This window comes from Monopterus albus, unplaced genomic scaffold, assembly GCF_001952655.1.
Source record: "Monopterus albus unplaced genomic scaffold, M_albus_1.0 scaffold464.1, whole genome shotgun sequence".
NCBI classification, from domain to species: Eukaryota; Metazoa; Chordata; class Actinopteri; order Synbranchiformes; family Synbranchidae; genus Monopterus; species Monopterus albus.
Window position 1 is genome coordinate 84,521 of NW_018128344.1, and position 20,751 is coordinate 105,271.

Sequence of the window (20,751 nt, forward strand, 5' to 3'; positions counted from 1 at the left end):
AGATGAACAATTAAGACCTGGAGTGTATATGTTTCCCTTCTGTTAAGTACATCAGCAGTAGGTGTTTTCCTTTTATCCTGTGACAGTATAAAGGCAGGTAGTTGGGCGAGCCTTGTCAGAAAGCAGCCGACATCGCTGTCGCGTTTTTCTCTCTGTGCCATATGGTTTAAAGCAGAAGTGACTCATCACAGTGACTTCTTGATTCTTCAGGAAGCCCACCAGACAAATGTCACAGAGAAAATACTTGTTAGTAGGATCAGTTTATTGCTGGTTTGGTCTTCTTATGGCATTTGTTTGCAAAAGAAATGTAGAATGTCACCTAACATGATTTATGTGCAAACAACACACTGAATCATGTGAACTCTTTATTGCTAGTAAGTTCATCTATGAGAATGTACAGTGATTTTTGTATATGTCAATAGCTCCACAAAGATTTACATGGTTTCTTCTCATTAGAGTTGGTGATATTGAGTTATTTATCAAATAATACTGTACACCAAAACCTCTCTGTCTCAGTATGTCACTGAAGCAGTGAATAGACTGTGCAGTAGATAAGTCAAACTTTAACTTGGCAACTGAAGCAATTATCTAAGATGTCTCTCCTCCACTCTTAGGGCAGGAGGAGTCAGTGGCCACCTTCAAAGGCAACGAGTTCTTCAGCTACAACCTGTCCCAGACGCCTATTCAGAGCAGTTTGGATGAGATCACGCTGTCCTTCCGTACCCTGCAGAGGAACGGCCTGCTCCTTCACACAGGGAAGTCGGCTGACTATGTCAACCTCTCCCTGAGGAACGGCGCTCTGTGGCTGGTCATCAACCTGGGCTCTGGTGCTTTTGAGGCCCTGGTGGAACCTGCCGGTGGAAAATTTAATGACAACATTTGGCATGATGTACGAGTGACGCGCAACCTCCGCCAGGTCTGTATACATCTGCTACTTGTTACTGAACCTGTCATGATAACTTTTTTCCCCCTGTGCATTAGTCTCAAGTTGTTTTCAAATTACTATTTTCACATGTTCTGTCTTATTATCAGCTTGTCAGTTAAATGTAGAGTACTTCGAGTTTCATGACCTTGTATGAAAGATGGTATTCTGTACAAATAAAACTGGACTGATTGATGCCATGTCAGTAGCTGGCACAATCAATCTAAAATCATGCACGTTGAAAAGAAACTAATCCCTGGATACACTCAAGTCCTCTTACACTTAAACTGAAGTCTTTCAAATGCAGTTAACAAACGCATAATTAGCATTAATGTTTGGATCATAATTCTTACAATACCAAGGTAATACCAGTCTCATGTGCGTAGGGTTTATGTTTCATAGTCCACTATCAGTGTAAACACTAACAAATACTGTGTTCAGTTCTGTTGGATGTGTAATGTTTCAGCTCTACTGGCTGCCCCATTTCCCAATTTCCACGTCCTGATAGATATTGCAAGCTCATACTAGGTCATTGCCCTCTTTCTCAGGAAATAGATTGCTTTGGTGGAAATCACTGGGTCTTTTTATAATCAGCATTCTGATTTTTTTTCTGCACTCTCAAGATTTCTGTAAAGGTCTTTTTTACCTTATTGAAAGACTTGTACAGCAACATCCATTGTGTTCATCTCTCCTGCAGCAGGGCTGACATTTTTGGAGCCTGTTCAGAACAATAATTTTCATACAGATTTTCAGATTTGACTCCATCAAACAAAAACCACTTTTTGTGGCTGTATCTACAAATGCAGCATTGCAGCAGTATCAGAGAGGGCACACAAGAAAAAGTGGAGCTTATATAACGAATACAGCCATTGCATGTGTCTGACATTGCACTGCTCTGTCTACTGTACTCCAGCCAAGTACAGCTCGGCCCTTAGGTTTCATATTCATTAGCATTGTCCACTGGACAACTAATTTACTGCCAGGGTGCATCTGTTACATTAAATGTAGCCCTGCTGGTACTCTGCAGCCAGTGTACAATTAGTCCCATCATACTGTACCTCAAAGCTCCACTAATCAATACTTTTTTATTAACCCTGAATAAATGATTAAGAGTAATGTAATGTAAAGTGGTTGCTTGCAGTGACAAACCCACAGATATCCATTTATGCAGGTCCCTGGAGTGTTTTCAATTTCAAATTTACTCTCAGCACTTACCACTAGCAGTCAGCAGAAGGTTTTGATAAACAGTACACTACCTGTGTCCGGCACAAAACTGCAGATGGACAGAATGAAGGACACAAGGTGGTAGAGACACTTATCGGAAGCATTAACAGCTTGTCAGTCATCTTGTAGCCGAGCTCTGTCCCTTATTGTAGGCAAAAACTTTAAATGTGTAATAGCTGATTTTTGTGTAACTTATGGGCAGCTTGAGGAAACTGGGCTTCTGAAGGCAAAAGCTTGTCATAGCCTTGTGTGCCACGCAAAGTGATCAGTTGATATAGTGAACTTACCTCGACCATAACAAAACTAAACATTTTCTCTACAGTCAGCTTTACCACATGCAATGTGTCTAATGTACTGGACTCATCATTACCAATGCATTTTGAATCTATCACATTAACTCCCTTATGCATCCTCCTCTGCATCTGTTTCCTTGTAGAAAATCCAGTGCTTGCATCACTTATGCTTTTAACCATGCATTTCATTCCTGTGTAAATTGCTTTCCCCTCAGATAAGTTACCTCACTGACATGAAGATAGGGGGAACTGTAACCCCCAAGAGAGTACTGCTGGAAACATTTTATTAGATCTGCTGGTGCCTTTCAGGCTAGAATTCCTCCTGTTACTATCTCCCTCTCCATCTCTCTTTTCTTTTGCTGTCAGGGGCAAACTGATTGGTCTTCATTCTCTCTCCTTTCTTGACCCTTATTAATGATGCATCCATCTATTTATGGGTCTGCACACAACACGGTAACACACACACATTATTTGTTGTTTCTCCTTCTAAACACTGCTCTCAGTTCTTCCTGCACCTCTTAAGCTACACTAGTAGTCATAAATATACTGCATGTTTCTTTTTATTGAGCTCTGTGTAACCCTGGCTACACTGCATTCTTGGCGAAATTACGATGAAAGGTCAGTCTCAACATGTACCGCTGAAGACTGGAGCCTGAACATTATCCTGCTGTGTGCTTCTAATGAATGGCGCCTTTGCCTGATTTAATAATTACATTTGAACACATTCATTCCTAACCTCTGGTTTTCAAATGCCAGTAAAGTAACTATCTGGGGTGTCAGAATATAGTGTAACACCTTAGACAATGCCTCTGCTTTTCTACATGTTGCGGAGTGAAAGAGAAAATGGCATCACTCCAGACATGAAAGCACTTTCAATGCTTCTTGGTGTGCAGCATCATCAACATGCAGTCAAGCCGTGCCATTGTCCAGTGTCCAAGCCAGATAGTGAAGGTTTCAAAGAAGTAGACAATGATGACTAGTAAGCCAGGACCTTTTTTTTAGAAGCTTGACACTTGAACACACCAGATCCGGTCATTCTTTTGTCTCCTGTCCTCTTGCTTGTAGCATACCAGTGTTTTTCACAGAATAGACACCATAGGTTTTACAAAGTTAAGCTATTCTTGAGATACAAGTCCAAGACTCTGATTTTCACAGCTAGGATTATGAGTACCATATTTTAAGTTGTGTGCGTGTGTGTTCTGTGCTTCCTGAGACTGACTGTGATAATGATCCATCTGCTCTGAAAGAGGCCACAGCACTAATGTTATCTATTTAAGTCAAGGTCTGTTAGATCTTGTAGGGTAGTTGTTCCATAATCCATAATCTTGTCCAGTAATATAACTCAGCATCACCTTTATTGTTGTCATTCTTCCTTTTTAAAAGAAATCACCCCGTTTTTATCTGTAGTGCTTATTGTACCTAAACACGTTAGAATGCAAATGCTTAAAATGTAAATTCTCACTGGAATTCTAAATGAAAAATTAGAAATATAAACGCTATTAATCATTTGAATTTCATGAATGATATCCTTCCGCTCAGCCATGGATTTATAAAATGATTGAGAATGGCCTTAATCATTAGAACAATTAACTGAATTGTTGAACATGCATGCACCTCGCCTTGTTGGAGCCATCATTTTTCATTCTTGACCTCAAATGCAATTTATCACAGGCAGTGCAAACATTTTCCCCCACAAGAAAAATGTAATTGTTTTCAGTTATTACCCCGAAGTGAGAGCTGATACGTTTGTGCAACAATACATGTTAACTGTAGGCTTATTGTCATGGCAACAAGCATATCATTTTTCTCCTCAATAGCCCAATTCAGCCATTCATTTCCTTGTCTCTGTCTCCTGATGAGACTGATATGATCTTTTGAAATCATCTTGTTTTGTTGCTACCAATAGTACAAGTAATTTACTGTAGCTTGCCATCTTGATAGCTTTGATCTCAAATTAATTGAATGTACTACAGCATTTTTGTTGCTTTGGAGCCAACATATCAGTGGAAGGAATATTTATGGTATATTGACTCCACTGCATTCCCACTAGTATATCAGGGATCAGCTGAGATCAGTGAACCCTTCAAAACTGTTTTTGTAATTGCCTTAAGAGACAACATTAAGGCGAGCTCAACTAGAATAAAGAAATGAAGCATGAAATAATTAGGCCAGTTCTTTCTGTTCAACTTAAAATCTCTTCATGTCTCTCTCAATGGTTCCTTTAGGTGACCATCTTGGTGGATGGGATTCTGACAACCACAGGCTACACTCAGGAGGATTACACCATGCTGGGCTCTGATGACCTCTTCTACATAGGGGGCAGCCTAAACACAGCTGACCTGCCAGGCTCCCCGGTCAGCAACAACTTCATGGGCTGTCTGAAAGATGTGAGTACAGCTTGACCCCGGTCTCAGCAGAGGATTGGAAGTGTTATCCTACCTTCTCTAAGCAGCGCTAACCCTTCCTACTGTATAAGCAGAACATGTTCTGCATATAGAAAAACTCCCATCATTTATATTGATTCTCTTGTTGTAGGGTGTTTCAAGGAGAAGCATTTAGCTGAGAAGCTGTACTGTGCAGAGCATATGCATTTATAGATTCCCGTGGGAATCCCTTTCAGAACACATCACTAATATACACAAGAAACAGATGCATCTTCTCATGTTCACTCCTGAAACACAGTCTAAACTCAGTTATTGTCTGTACTTCCGCACTTATGAAGCATTTAAACTCAGGCCTCTACCTGTCGCACTGATCATCTTGAGCATACAAGTCAAAGTCATCTAGATTGACATTAGGCAGAGTTGTGAATTATAGGTTAATGGCCAATTCCAGCCTAGCCTCGCAAATGTTTAATGGAATGAGCCATCCCGTCAAAAGTAAATGATGTGCTATGTGGGAGAAATGCTTTACCTTTGCAAGAAAAGGTTAGGAGGAGACGTGACTAGAACAGGCAGCAGTTTCACATGTCAATACCCAACTCAAACAAATTAGTTTTCTTCTGTCAGAGTTTTGTGTCAAAGTATATAAGACCATTTATTCCATAAATGCTAGTAAACTGTTATTAGGCTCTGCTCTGTTCCCCATGAAATCCAGCTGCAGGGGATTCAGCTGGGAGTACAGTGTACTGTAGCAAGGACAGAGGAGACACTTACTGTATAAATTCTGTAGGATGCACAAAATGCGCAAGGCAAGCACAGTAGAAATAACTTGACTATGCTACTGTGGTAACAGCATCGGCAGGTTGGAGCAAAGCATAACCAGCAGCAGCTCTGTATGGGAGTGAGGACTTGACACACTGCAAAGAAACAGATTGGTTAAAGGTAGTTTGATGACTTTCTACAATATTCTTCCAGATGTGTACTGACATAAAAAAAAAAAAGGGAATTATGTTAGCTTGGCCACTGTAGAGGGCGTCGTTGCCTGTCCTACCAGTGGCTCATGAGCCACCAAAACTGGTCCACATGTGTATTTTCTGATCTGACATGCAAAAGTATAATCATAGGTGGAGATCATGAATGTCAAAAGATGAACTGGATGCCAGATTACAGGACAGTATTCATATTCAGATATGCATTCCTCTCAAAGTTCCTCAGTAGTGCATACTTCAACAAAGGTTTTAATGCTTCCAGATTCCAGCTATAAAAATGACCTGGATGCACTGAACGCTTCTGCATTTTTGAGGCAATAGGGCACTTGCATTGAGCTGAGACTCCTGCCGGTTTGAGCCAGCTGACTTCCATTTGCCTCCATGCACACGCATGAATGGGATCAAATAACAATATCCTACAGCTCATCTACTCAGTCCAAATGATACTGAATCTAATGGTTCAAATTTTGACAATAAAGAGTTTGTAAAAATGTATTCACAGTAAATCTATTTCACAACCACTCCTTTAATTTCAAAAAGTCTTTATGGGAAAACAGTTTTTTGGGTCAGTATGCATCACTTGATGAACGTGGAAGCTGTAGTAACGCGGTACATAGAACGGAGATAATATGCCTACTTCATGTTGCAGAGTGGTTAAGTTGATTATATGTAATCATTTAAACAGGTTGTATTTTTTGTTTAAAGTATCCGGTGGGCCAGCACAGGGCTTAAGGGGGTATGGCATTTGGACAAGCTGTATTCTGACAGAATAAAAAATACCTGATATATGTCATGGGTGCACTTCTGGTGTGGTGTCACTGGGAAGATGGTTTGGATGCATGCTGAGAAATGTGCAGTACGATGTTTTATTTACAAGCTCCGTTTTTAGTCACCCTTCAGTGACATTGACTGGAGATTACAATTACATGTATCATCTAACAATGCCAGTTTTGTTTCATCAACATCATATCCTTGTCATGGGTAAAACGTCTCCTCACCTTTCCTTTTTTCATTTATGGGTTTAAATGAAAAGTCTCAACACCATTTTTACTTGATGGGTTCTAATGAAATCTGATAAATAAGCAACTATTACCTGCTAAACATAAGCAAGTTGCCATTGCCAGTGTGAGAATGTTGACATTAGCAATTCGCTTAATGTTTTAGGCTATTGCTGGTTTGTTCTTTTTGAGTCTCTCAATCTACACCTATGTAATTTTGTCCAATAAACTCTTCAGCACAGATACATTTAAAATGCATGTCTGCTTGTTATAATATTAGCTGTATATGTTAATAGAATACATAACATCAGCATTTGAAAGCAGTTGTTCAGCATTTGCTGATTGATTTTTAAATGGAGTGTCTACATAATTACTCTGCAGTGTGGTTACATTGAGATGAAAATAAGACGTTATTTATGGACAGGTTATTGTCCCAGCACCGCTGCCAATGCTGCAACCTCCGCTCTGTGGGCGGTGTGGCTGCTGGTGGTGTTCAGACCTGTGCATAGTCACATAGATGTACTGTCGAGGAACGCAGGAAGAATATGATGCATTAAAGAATGACGAAATATAAACCCAGATAGTTCCGGTGATGAGGGTGAACGGTGCCAGCAACAGAGCTGATCAAATGAGACGTGTACCAGGAAATCCAGGAGCCAGGTTCAGAGGTGGGTCAGTCTGAGTCAGAGCCCTGAGTTTGGCAATGAACTAAAGGACCAAACTCTTTTGTGAATAGAAGTATATATTTATGTATTCATCTTAATCCATGTGGGAAGGAAAAGTGAGACATGACTAAAGTATTTATTGAGTAAACAGTGGATCTTTTAAAGGTGGATTATGTGTTATTTTATTGAATAGATGGAGTTTGGGCCATGACTAATCTTTCTAGACACTACATGATAATAGATGTGAGTGCTGCTGCATAGAGGCCATCAGGTTCATCAGGTACAAGAAAAATAATGGGCACTTTCAGATGAATGTCACAACTACAACAACTAGCAGCGAGAGATAAATTTGTCTTTGAAGTCACCAGCGTATTAGTCTGGAGTATGCATGCTCACAGGATATCCCACACCACCTCATTAGGTTTCTCTGCCTTAATGCTTCACATATTGTACCCAATTTTGTTATGAAGAATGTGTTTGCACATCAGAGGAGGTCTTCACTATGAGAGCTTTGTCAGTCAACACCACAACAGCTTCATTCTTGTGTCTTGGGATGCTCTGTAATCCTTGTCACATACAATAGGCATCTGATGAAATAGGATTCTACTTCCTGCGTTGTTCTTCAACTTGTATAAAAGCCTTGCAGTGGTCACAGCTCGCATTTTTTGTCACCATCTATGTGTGCGTTTTTGGAAGGTGCGGTGTTTCTGCTGTAGTATTAACCAGTGTCTGTGTGTCACGGCTCATGCGCTGTTCACATTCTCTGTGACCGACTCTTCCCATTTAAAAATTGTCTATTATGCTCACTTCTCAATGGTCAGTTTCACCATCTGATTCCACTGCTTAATTAGTCACACCGTGGTATTGGCTCACATTGCCTCTCAGCTCCACTGTTAGTGCAGCATGGTGTCTCCCCTCAGGCAGTGACTGGTCACAGAGTGATGTGGCAGATAACAGTGGGCTTGGGGTGACTTACCACTGATGCAAAATGAGACGAGTATTGTTGTCTCCTACGGTGCATATTGATGAACCCAGAACAAATATCGAAAATTATACAATAAAAGCACAGAGTAGCAAGCACAGAGAGAGATGCTTTCGGTTTAAACAGGGTATTGTATTAGTTTGTATAAATAAGTATCTTTTTAAAACTGGTTTTGTATTTCATTCTGTTTCCTGTGAAATATCAAATCAGTAGCTGCTGTAGCTGCTACTGGGGGATGTCTGTTTTACATTCACTGCAGCTGGAGTGCAAAATCTCATTTTTGCCAGTTTAGCTGCTTCTGCATCAAAAGTTCAAAATGAACACTAAAGCAACTTGCAAAAATTTCCTATTTAAAAAATTAAATTGTGTGTTGTGCTTGTAAAGTATCAAGTCCATCTCTCTCCCACCCACTTCCTCCGCCTGGGCTTGATCTTTTCCAGTTTACTTAGTATAAACACACATAATCGTCTGTCATTGTGTGGATACTGTGTCTCTGATTCCTCCGCTCTGAATTTAAGATTATTCTACTGTGGGGCCCATCATCAGTTCCAAAGTGAGTCAGATAAATGTCAAAAATGTAACTGCTTTTAAACCTAAATGCATTTCAGGCCATTCTGAAATGGGCTGAAATGCATTTAGATAAAAAACCAAGCAGATATTTGGTGTGGTGAAGAAGAATATCTGGTCTCATAAATAATTTAAAACAATCTGCTTTTGAGTTTCAGTGCCAATGAAGTGCAATGCAGTCAGTTCTGCACGTTTCCTTTGACACAATACTTGCTTATTTGTTATTCATCAAACTAAAGTTTATTTGACATGCAGTAACTCTTGAAATGAAATAAAAATGAAACCCCTAGGACGTGTTCTGTCTGAGTTCTGGGTTCAAGGATGAGTCGACATGTTTCCTGCTGCACATCCTTGTGAACGCTGTTGTGTCATATCGACCCCATTATTTGTCAATGAGAAATATTGAGCCTTTGCACTGATTGTATTGCTCTGTCCAGTTATCATCTCATCACATACGTCTCTCTCGTTTATTAGGTGGTCTACAAGAATAATGAGTTTAGACTGGAACTGTCACAGCTGGCTGAACAGCGAGACCCTAAGATCAGTATCCATGGTGACCTGATATTCAGCTGTGAGAACGTGGAAGCCCTGGAGCCGGTCACCTTCGACACACCGTCTGCGTACTTGACACTGCCCAGGTGGAACACAAAGAAGACAGGTGCCATATCTTTTGACTTCCGTACCACAGAGCCCAGTGGCCTGCTGCTGTTCAGTCATGGCAGCCTGCAGGGAACGCACCCCGACAGGAAGCCCAGGGCCGACTTCTTTGCCATAGAGCTGCTGGACGGATTTCTCTACTTGGTCATGGATATGGGCTCTGGGAGTATCAAGATAAAAGCCAGTAACACCCGACTTGATGATGGCGAGTGGTGTCATGTGGACTTCCAGAGGAATGGGCGAAACGGTAAGACAATGATGTGCATTTATGAGGGCAGGGGAAGCCTTCGGACTGCGTACAGGTATGTTTCTCCAGTTTTGTCTGTGGATTTGAAAAGGTTACAAGCTGTGATGTCGCCACATGTCAGCATGAATACATTTTGCTTTTTATTCACTGCAGTGAAAGATGCATGCATATTAGGTTTAATATACCGGTATGTATGTATGTATGTATCAAATTTGGAATTGTTTTCCAAATTAGCACAATCCAAATGTCAGCATTATTAATAGAAGGAAATACTAAAAGTCTATTTCTACTTCTTTCACAGTTGTATAAATTCCTTCCTTCTCAAACAGGGTAATATGACAATGTAGATTTGTCATTGATATTTCTACACTTTTCCATAGTAAGTTGTAGTTTTAGCGTCCTCACAAATGCAGCTCCTTCAGGCTGGCAGTACAGTTTCTTTATCCATGCTTTAAAAAAAACAGACTGGTGCCCACTTACTCAGTCTCACAGTTTGTTCTCACTTCATACTTAACAAAACCCACACACACCTGTTTGCATTTTTTTGCAACAAAAAACATTGTAGAAGTACAAATTGATTCACTGTTAATTCCTTCCCAACAGGCTTTATCTCTGTGAGTAGCCAGAGCATCCCCTTTTCTGCTAATGAAGGCAGTGAGATCCTTGATCTAGATGGGGACATGTATCTTGGAGGTTTACCTGAGGATCGCCAAGCCCTCATGCTCCCCCCTGAGGTATGGACAGCCTCCCTTGGCCTTGGCTACGTGGGCTGCATGAGGGATGTCTTCGTCGACGGGCAGAGCCGTAACCTGTGGAGACTGGCGGAGGCTCAGAGCGCCACAGGTGTCAGCAGCTTGTGCACCAGAGAGACTCATATCAGGTGCACCAGAGACACTTGTGCCAATGCGGGACACTGCAGCGAAGGCTGGAACCGCCACATTTGTGACTGCACTGGCACTGGCTACCTGGGTCACAGCTGTGAGAAGGGTAAGAGTTTCTGAGATGGATGGTAGTGGATGGGGAGGATGAGTGATCCCAAATTGCTCCTGCAAAGCTTTTAACACACTTTGGCCAGTATTTTATTTATCAGCTTAACTGTGTAGTGGCTGAAAAGTGCCTGCACAGATGAAAAAAAATGTAGATACAAAGAAAAGTCATTACCAGATGTTAATGATTCCCAACAATAATAATTTCATTTGCAATTGCAGGATGATCATCTACATACTCTACTGTATAATGTCATATCTATTCAAATGAGAACCATGCTGTCAGCACAGAATAGGCTTCCACATCCACAAAGCAATCATGGTGACAATGAGCAGACAATAGAAAAATTAGTTGTTTTTTATTTAAGCCATTCAAAAGTAAATCAGAATGTTTTCCTACAGTATAGTCAGTGATTCATTAATGAAATGTCAGCATCATGAGGTTGCCAGCACTATGAGTGTGCCATTATAAATGCAGTGCTGCTTTGTGATTCGGCCTGAATCACTCTGCATTTACTATGCAGATGGTTTTCTCAGAGAGAGGACGAATTACGCACATCCACTGGCAGCTAATAGTATGAGGGATATATGAAAATCCCTCTAATATTGGAAAATGATGGGTATAAATCCCCAGAAATTTGATTGCTGCTGCTGCAATCTCGCCGCTGTCTTCACATGCTCCAGGCTTTTTCTGCCATCTGGTGCGACGGATGAAAACTGCAATCTGAAATTATATCATGGAATACCTGAGATCAGCTCGAACAGAAATCATGTTTCATTACATTAAAACCATTTTGTGTGTTTAAATTTCATGTCTTTATCTCCACTGGGGTTCATTGTCTGCTATTGCTTCCTGTTCCTGAAATCCACAGAGGCCACCATGGTGAGCTACGATGGTAGCATGTATCTGAAGGTGGTGCTGCCAAGGGCACTGCACACAGAGGCCGAGGATGTGTCCCTGCGCTTCATGTCCCAGAGGGCCTTTGGGCTGCTGATGGCCACCACTTCTCAGGAGTCAGCGGACACGTTGCGTTTGGAGCTGGATGGAGGCAGAGTGAAACTCACTGTGAACCTGGGTAAATGCTGCTGCAGCAAATGCAAGCAGATACAGTAATACCACTTGACCCTTAGGACCATCGTAGTGTTGTCTCATACTCACTCCCATAACCTTCTTCATACACAATATCTACAGTTGCTTCAAAAAGATAAGCCCATTCCTAATTGCAATTTATTGCAATTCTTCCAGAGACCTCAGGTGGTTGTGTCAAATTTATTTACTGTCAATAACATGAAATTAGAGAATTAAATTATGAATAGTGAATTTAAAATGTGATAACATGACTTAGAATTTGGGGGATGATTGAGTAAGGATTATTCTTTTCAACCGTCTTTTTGTAAGATACTCTTTGGTGTGTTAATACAGGAAAATAAATAAAATGTCACAGTTTTCACAACTAGACTCAGAATTAGCTTATTTCCCATAGCAGCACAATCTGCCAACTCCCAGCGTCCCTTTCTAACGTAAATACCGTTTGTCTGCCATTTCATGTAAAATTCCAACTGATAAAAATATGACCAATTAAAACTTGAACATTCGCTTGAAGGAATGGTTTCATTCATCATCTCAGCTGGATTTTAGAAATGTATTAAAATTAAATATTGGTTCATCTTTGGATAGGACTGTAAATGAGTAGTTTGAGCTCCTGTGATATAGTTGGCAGCAGGTTAGGTCAGCTTAGCCTAGCACAAAGACTGGAAATGGCAGAAAACAGGTAAAAATTGTACCAAAAAACCTCTGAAGCTCACTAATTCATGTGTTAAATCTTGATTGTTTAATCTATGCTGTACAATATCTACAATGTAGACTTGATAGTGTTGGGCTACTTAATGACAGAGCACAGTAGAATAACTTTCTTGTTGTCTGGTAACTGCAGGGTCCGATTCATCACTCCCTGTAAAACAGCCAATCGTCATGTCTACACTTCTATTTCTGTTAGGCAACTTCCAAGTGTAGCAGCTGGAGAGGAGCACTGAACCTATCATCTAACCCTCCACCAGAGAAAGAGAACAAGACTTTCCCCAAAACTTTGATTTAAGTGCTCTGTGCTAAATTGATCTTGATAGTAACAACGTTTCCCACAATAACATTAGGTCAGACGTCACCAGGGTGACGTACTGTAGCTGACGTGTGTAGGGCCAAAACTAGGAAAACAAATAACTGGAAAGGGAAAAATGAGCAACCATGAGTAAAGTCAAAAGCCTGCACACCAATCTGCAATGCTGTGAGCCAGGCTCACTAACAAGCTGAGATAAACTGAGTTCAAGCCATAGATCAAACTGGCTGTTCAATCATTACCCACTCTCTGACAGGAACCAGACCAGGAGCTGTTTGGCACTTCGTAAGTCGCATTTGTCTCATATTTCTTTTCTTTTTTTTTTTTTTTTTTTACAAGTGCTAGTACCAGTGAGTCAGCCAAATTTAAATGCGTTGTTGCCTTGTTGAGACCTAAATGTTAGATGGTGTTGGCTGTAGAGTGCTGGCTACCAAATTTTCAATATCAAAATGTTTAGAGCCATAACAGGCTCTGTATATGATTTAATTAGGATTCAATCCCAAGCTGAATACACACCTTAAACTTCAAATTTAAAGATAACTAATTACTCTTATAGTATGTTCATATTCAGTTTTCCTCACTAAAATACATTGGGTGTATTTTTGAGGTTTAACAAATTTATTTATTTCTTTTGCTTGTAATTGAAAACTTACAGAATAGAGGCAGACAGGAAACATGGGGAGAGAGATACAATACAACACTGAACAATTGAGTGAGACATATCAATAGGGCTGCAATCTTCAGGAACACAAAAAAATGATCTTTTTAAATGCAAACCGATGCATCTTTTTCAGCAACCGTAGATGTGCATGTCTTTTCTATCTCCTGTTCCCCCTGCAGCCCTCCTCTCTCTCTTCTCTCTTTCTCTCTCTAACAGTTCATCCAGTGGTCAGGTCCCACCTGACCGACTTTCAGCCCTTCAATGGCTTGTCTGCAGTTCAAGGAGAAGGCAGTCAGAGACCAGATGCATCATTACACAGAGATATTACCACTTAGATTGGTCGTCCTGTAGGTGTGACCAGTATAGTTTTCTCCCCTCTCATTTACTGGCCTGTCCAGTTTAGAGTTGCATCATTGGACAGAGGGTGCCGGTGATGGACACACACACACACACACACACACACACACACACAAACACACCTGTGGTCGACATACACTCTGGTCTCTGGCTGTCTGTATCCACTGCTCTGTGATGGTTGACAACTTGAGAGCACTCCTCAGCTGCATGAGTTACACCAGTGTATTAATGTGCAGTTGGATAAATTGGGTTCAATATTCAGAACATGCCCATGAAATTTGAATAGTGCAGATGAATTTAGAAGTTATTAGCTGCTGTGGACATGGAAACAAAATTTGCAATACATCACATTTGTGCTATGGTCATTTTTTCCATGGTGTAAGGCTCAGTGTGGCTGGAGGTTGTGCAAATCGCCCTTTTCCTCTGTATTTAATTGAGTGAATTTAGTACCACAAGTCGTGCAAAACAAGCAGGAGACTGCATCATTTCAGTTAAGACGGATCAAGGTTTGGTCTTTTCAGTAGAGGTTCATTGATCCAATATGTAAAATGTTCCAAACCAATGAAATTTCCAAGTATGATACCCCTAAACCTAAGAAATTACACATTCATGGCTTCCTCTCTAGATTTCAGTAGCATTAATCAATCAGATTTCGGTGATGTTGTTGAAAATAATCAATTACAATGTCTATTAATATTACTAGACTGTATTCAAAGCATGCCTATCTGCCTATCCATCTATCTATCACACATAATTCCAGTAACTGCTGTAACTTTAAACTGTCGTTCAGTAGCTACTCAGTTCCATTCAGTATTATCTCCACATGAGGTGCAGGTTCCATTTTAAATTTTTTATCTGCTTCAGACCATTTGTGGCACAGCGGCACATGTGTGCTGAGTCACCCCAAAGCACGTTAGTACAACTATCATTCATGGTACCTGAAGCAGTCCTATTCAATTGCCAGTGCTGAATGCAAGCAGCCGTGTCAGAGCCAATACTGATGCAAGAAATAAGAATGTTGCACCTCTACTTTTATGGTCAATACAGCTGTTATTGATCCCAACTTTGATCTGGTCTGTTGTGCTTCCAGCAGTGCCACATACACGCTGAAGTTCTCCTTTCACTCATGTTTCCTGTTTCTATTGTTGTACACACTACAGGGAGGAAAGTGGCGGTTTAGACTCTCGAGGCTGTCCCCGGATGGTGGGCTCTGAAAAGCACTGAACTGTCTGCAGAATGTACCTTGAAGGATGTGAAATATTCTCCTCTTTTGTGCTGTTTTTTTTCTTTTAATCTCACCATCTCACTCTCTCTCTCACCAGATTGTATCAGGATAGACTGTAATCTCAGTAAGTGTCTCCTATGATTATTTACTGTACTGTAATTTAGAGAATATGCACTGTGGTATAATCATATGCTTCTTGCTCTATCTATCCTGTTATGAAATAGAACAGACTTTATTTATTTATTCTGCCCCTCAATTCTCCTTGTTTGCTTTTGCTATTACCCCGCTCATAAGCATCATTACAAGGATAAGAACAATAACGAGACTTCACTGCGGCAAGAAGTCTCATATGGTTGATTATAATTGCATCCTTTTGCTCAGCGCTCTTGAAATCCAGATTGTAGCTACAATTTAAATGACATGTTTTCTTATTATTGCAGTGTAATAATGTTGTAATGAAATACATCTAGGCCCTGTGATAGACTGGCGACCTGTCCAGGGTGTACCCCACCTCTCTCCCAGTGTCAGCTCCAGCCCCCCCACAACCCTCGTTTGGATGAGTGCTATAGATAATGGATGGATGAAATGCAGCTAAATCTGCCATGCAGTACTCTGCTGTTGTGCCAACGATGAGTCCGTCATTCATTTGCCTGTGACTAATTTGCTGATATAGCTGCTAAGTGGGTAGAGCTCAAGTACAATCAGCAATTAGCTGTAGTCACAAAAGAAGTGTTCACTCTCAGTTTGGAGGAAATCTAGATTTGGTTTCTGGGACACACTGCAGTCACAGCGCTGAGATGAATTTGAAGGTTGGTGTGGTACAGTATCTGGTCAATAGATGAGCACTGAGACAAGGCTGTCGGTTATCAAATTGGTTAAATTTTAGGAGAGGAATTGTTATGGGATATATAATACAGATTAAATAAACTGTATAAAATGTAAAAAAAAAAAAAAACCAACGCTCAGGCTGAGGAACATGACAAGATCATCCATCAAATACATTTTCATGAACCATGGGGTAATTGAGCGAACATAATTTCATTGGTTGAAAGGCAGATCTCCCAGCGTAGTAAAAGAATAGATTTCTGGTATTCTGTACTTTTGTGAAGGAGTGATGTACTTTTTTGTAGCTTGACAATATTGGAATTTATAATGTAGATTGTTGCTCTCATCTGATAGGAAGCGGCATTCAATGTAAGTTTTGGATCAGACTACAGTGGTGTGAGAGACGAATAAAAGCAACTGCTAGTAGAGAGGTGAATGGTGCTCTGATACACATCATCTAGTACAGCAGAGGCTTAGGAGTAAAAGTTACCGCTATAATCGAGTGCTGGCTTAAAGCTTGTTTCATACAATTATTCATACACGAGGGCGTGTATGAATAATTCCTGGCGTCTCTGAAGTGAAATCTTAATTTTCCATTTGTCAGTGGACAAATCTAATTAGACATTAGATTGTATTTCTGATCACGAGATGAAGGGAAAATCCTACAGGAAAATCAGCAACCCATAGTTTGTACTGTAATATTGTCTCATGTTTAATCTATTGGTCTAAGATGCAGATTTAAAGGGCACAAAACAAAATCCCTTTATGAGCCTAAGCCTGAGAAATAGTTCATTATAAATCACTGTGACACATGAATGAGCCTAAACAATAGTTCATTATGTTGAACGGATTGCGCCTTTCTCCTCTGACCAAGGTGAGTAGTATGTGCGGCTAATTAGTCTGAAATGAGATGTGCATGTGTCGTCTGTGTAAACCAGTTCAATGACTCACCTGCAGGAGAGACTTATAGTCATTTTGAATGGTTCATTGCTCTCATTAGAAAGTCAAATATGCAGAGAAATAACTGTGTAAAAGCAACAAAAATATATTAAACATGTCTTTTTAGGTAGGTTGTAAATCCTTTATCTCTTCAAATGTCTGCCAAACAAAGAGCCTTTTCCACCAGCAGATGGCATAGTATTATCATGTACTGTTGGTGTTTGTGTGCAAAAGGAATCGCATGCCCTGATTGATTTATATTGTATACATGCTTCACCAGTGACCTCTGAAAGGCTTAATACTGCTGATAGATGGGTGGCTTGTTAATAGATTTTATGGTTGATAATGGACTATGGAACCAAATTATTAAACCGCAGTACTATTTGCTATAATTGATCATCATTAGTGAGCATTGTTTTTAGGGAGACAATTTGACCATAGATATATTGTGAATTTTACTTATTAATTTGTTTTGACTGCTTTAAAGGATTAGCTTACAACATGATTACAGGATTGAGAATTCACATTTATCAGGCAAGGTTCCAGGCAATTTCTGAAGGAATCAAAGACAGCCCGTCTGCAGCAGCTGCTTGGAGGCTGTCCACAACTGGATCTACCATGGGAGTTGAACAGTTGTGAGAACAAATGTTGCTGCTCTTGATTAATTCTCTGCAATCAGTGGTGGAAGAAGTACTCTGATCCTTTACTTAAATAAAAGTAGCATTACACTAGTGTAAAAATACTCTGTTGCTAGTAAAAGTACCACATTCAAAATTTTACTTATGTAAAAGTATAAAAGTATGAGCATCAAAACATATTTAAAGTACTAAAAGTACAAGTAGTCATTATCCAGAATGACACATTCCTGTATATCATATTATTGTATTATAATTTGTGATGTGTCACTGTGTCCATCACATTTAATATTTCAGCTGGTAAAGGGGGAGCTAGTTTTAACTAGCTTACATGCATTTAATTTGAATTACTGCTGGGTAGCTTGTGAATTTTCCACCATAGATCAATGAGGTCTTATAATTGTACAGTTTTTTTATTAATCCAATTATAAAAAGTAACTAAAGTTGTAAAATAAAGGTAGTGGAGTAAAAAGTACAATATTTGTCTCTAAAACGTGTTGAAGTCAAAGTACAATATGAATTAATAAAATGAAAATACTCAAAGTACAGATACATCAAAATTGTACTTAAGTACAGTACATCACTAAATGTAGTTTCCACCACTGTTTAAAATGAGGTGTTACTTACAGAATCACTGTAACATGCTTTTATTAACACACACGTCCTGTATCCAGCATCTCAGCTCATCCATAATGCTGACCTGTGTAGACATAGCTTCCCTTTGACGTTGTCATGTTTGACAGTATTAATCATTTTAATTTTAACTGAGGAGCAATCTGTGCTGCTGCGTACTTTGAAAGGAATTTAGATTTCAGAGGGCATCTAATATGTAGATAGATTTTATGTTAAACCATTTTATGAGCCTCTGCAGCGTAGACAGCGATTTCTGATAACAACCTGCGCTTCACTTATATTTTCTACTATGTATTGTGTTCATTTCTATTTAGTGAGATTCATTGACCCCATTTTCAAATCAGACTTATATGACATAATCGATGCAGCAGAGTCGAATATCATGTTTACTTTATTTCACCCATTCTCCTTCCTTGTAAAAACTTGGCATCCGCATTACCCATAATGCAACATGACTGCGACAGTTTTGGGGGGGGGGGTCCACATGTCGAAGTGTCCTTGGGCAAGACACTGAACCCCCAAGTTACCCCCAATGGTTAGAGCCATTGGTTGAGTTGATGCTGCAGATGGCTGCCATCGGTTCTGTAGCGGAAACAAATTCCTTGTGTGTAACATACTTGGCCAATAAAGGTGATTATCCTTATCCTTATCCTTGTGGTGGCTAGTTTAGCCTTGAGCCTTTAGCCTCGAGGAGAGAAGAGGGCTGGACTCTCTAGGTCACTTCTTTCTAACTTTACAAGCAACTTAGTGAATCAAGTGACCTCAGCTGAGGCACGTTTTTTCAGACTTTGTTCTGCTCCCCCTGGAGCCACAAAAGCCTTTGGGTGAATGATACCAGAAGATCTGGCACCCAGCCACAGGCCAAGATCACCACTGTCAGCAGCATTACTGATATACAGTAGATCCTTTTGTATTGCTGAAAGCAGTTAATGTACCATATTATTAGTGTGAGAGTTAGGATTTGTATTTCACGAATTATGAGGTACATGTATAATTATTTGGCTTCTGGTGTTTATTAACACTTAATAATTTGCCAAACAGGATGTATTTCTTGTTACTGTCCTCTTTTTATTATTTAACCATGTGCAAACACTTGCCAATGTTCGTCACATTAATTCTCTGACGTAGCACAGTGATTTCCACGAACATAACAGCAGCATGAATACTGCATCTTGGTCTTATACTTGTATAGTGCCTTTCTATGCTTTTACAGCACACTCAAAGCACTTTCACACATTATTCAGCCATTCACCCATTCGCACTCACGCATTCACACACCCGTGACATCACCGGGAGCAATTGGGTTTAGTGTCTTGCTCAAGGACACCTTGACACTGGACAAGCCGGGAATCGAACCGCTAATCCTTCAGTTAGGAAACGACCTGCTCTACCTCCTGAGCCACAGCCACCCTTGAATGTTGAGGTGACCGGGATGTGAGCTGTCATGATGGATTCTTATTTTCTGTATCGATATGATTGACTCTAGTGTCAAAATCATAACTCAAAGTAAAACTCAGTGCAGTGATTTATACATTTTTCATGTATGCTGTGCCCCCCACCCCACCAAGACCTGTGAAAAGACTTTTGATGTGTAAAATCAGTGGAGTCCTGCTTAAAATCTTCAACAATCTAACATAATTTGCACAGTTAATATAATGTACAGTAAAATAAAACACAATTGTCACTTGTTTTTTTGGTATTAGGATGTTTGGATTCAGATGTTGACATTAGGTAACAGGGAAGTGCCCTTCTGAAAAGCACAGATAAGATGAATAGTCCCTACCACCCAGCTTTCCACTATCTCCTCTTTCACTACAGCAAGTCTTGTTTGTTTGTCTGCCTCTGTTTTCATGAGAGATTTACAAGGTAAACATTTGTCTTATCTAAGTAAATCCATATAGAGGGAGCAGGATTTGGTGTGATTGATCTGTCTGCTGTGTGCAGCCGATATTCAGCAGGTGGATGGTGGTATCATGCGGTGTGCTGTAAAGACACTTGATATGCAGCCCTGGACAAAGTCTCCAGTTGCTGTTTTATTTCCCCAAGGACGAAACAGTGAAGTGTTCAGAAACCCGTTGATGTTTTCCATTTATTGCCCTCTGTACATCCCCCTGTAATTCTCCTGCACCCTGAGCTCAATTAGACAGGCAAACCCCTAAAGGCACAGTCAGCTCAGGCATGGCCAATTAGTTTCCCAAGCGATGTCAGAACTCCTTTGAACTGGCGTGTCGGCCTGCTGCATTGGCACTGATTCTGGATGACGGTGCTGCTGTGGCAAGCTTCTTCGCTGTGACCTATTTTGAAACCAGCAGAAGATAGTGCAAAAATTCAGAAACTTAATACTATGTGTTTGAGCCAAGCCTCTAGTCAATACCTAACATGTTTTCCCAGTAGATATCAATCAAATTACCACATAAAGAAAAGGCAATTTCATTTTACACGTTCACTTAA

At 40.2% G+C, this 20,751-nt stretch overlaps 1 protein-coding gene across 5 annotated transcripts in view; it reads left to right on the forward strand.

Moving 5' to 3' along the window:
- LOC109952498 (neurexin-2-like) overlaps nt 1-20,751 on the forward strand; it is a 108,184-nt gene that overhangs the window by 35,872 nt on the left and 51,561 nt on the right. For all 5 annotated transcript variants that reach the window (XM_020587602.1, XM_020587606.1, XM_020587605.1 and 2 more), the window contains 6 exons: nt 615-916; nt 4,665-4,826; nt 9,496-9,925; nt 10,529-10,912; nt 11,784-11,987; nt 15,366-15,392. In XM_020587602.1, the coding sequence (XP_020443258.1) occupies nt 615-916; nt 4,665-4,826; nt 9,496-9,925; nt 10,529-10,912; nt 11,784-11,987; nt 15,366-15,392 (1,509 nt within the window). The remainder of the gene's footprint in view (nt 1-614; nt 917-4,664; nt 4,827-9,495; nt 9,926-10,528; nt 10,913-11,783; nt 11,988-15,365; nt 15,393-20,751) is intronic.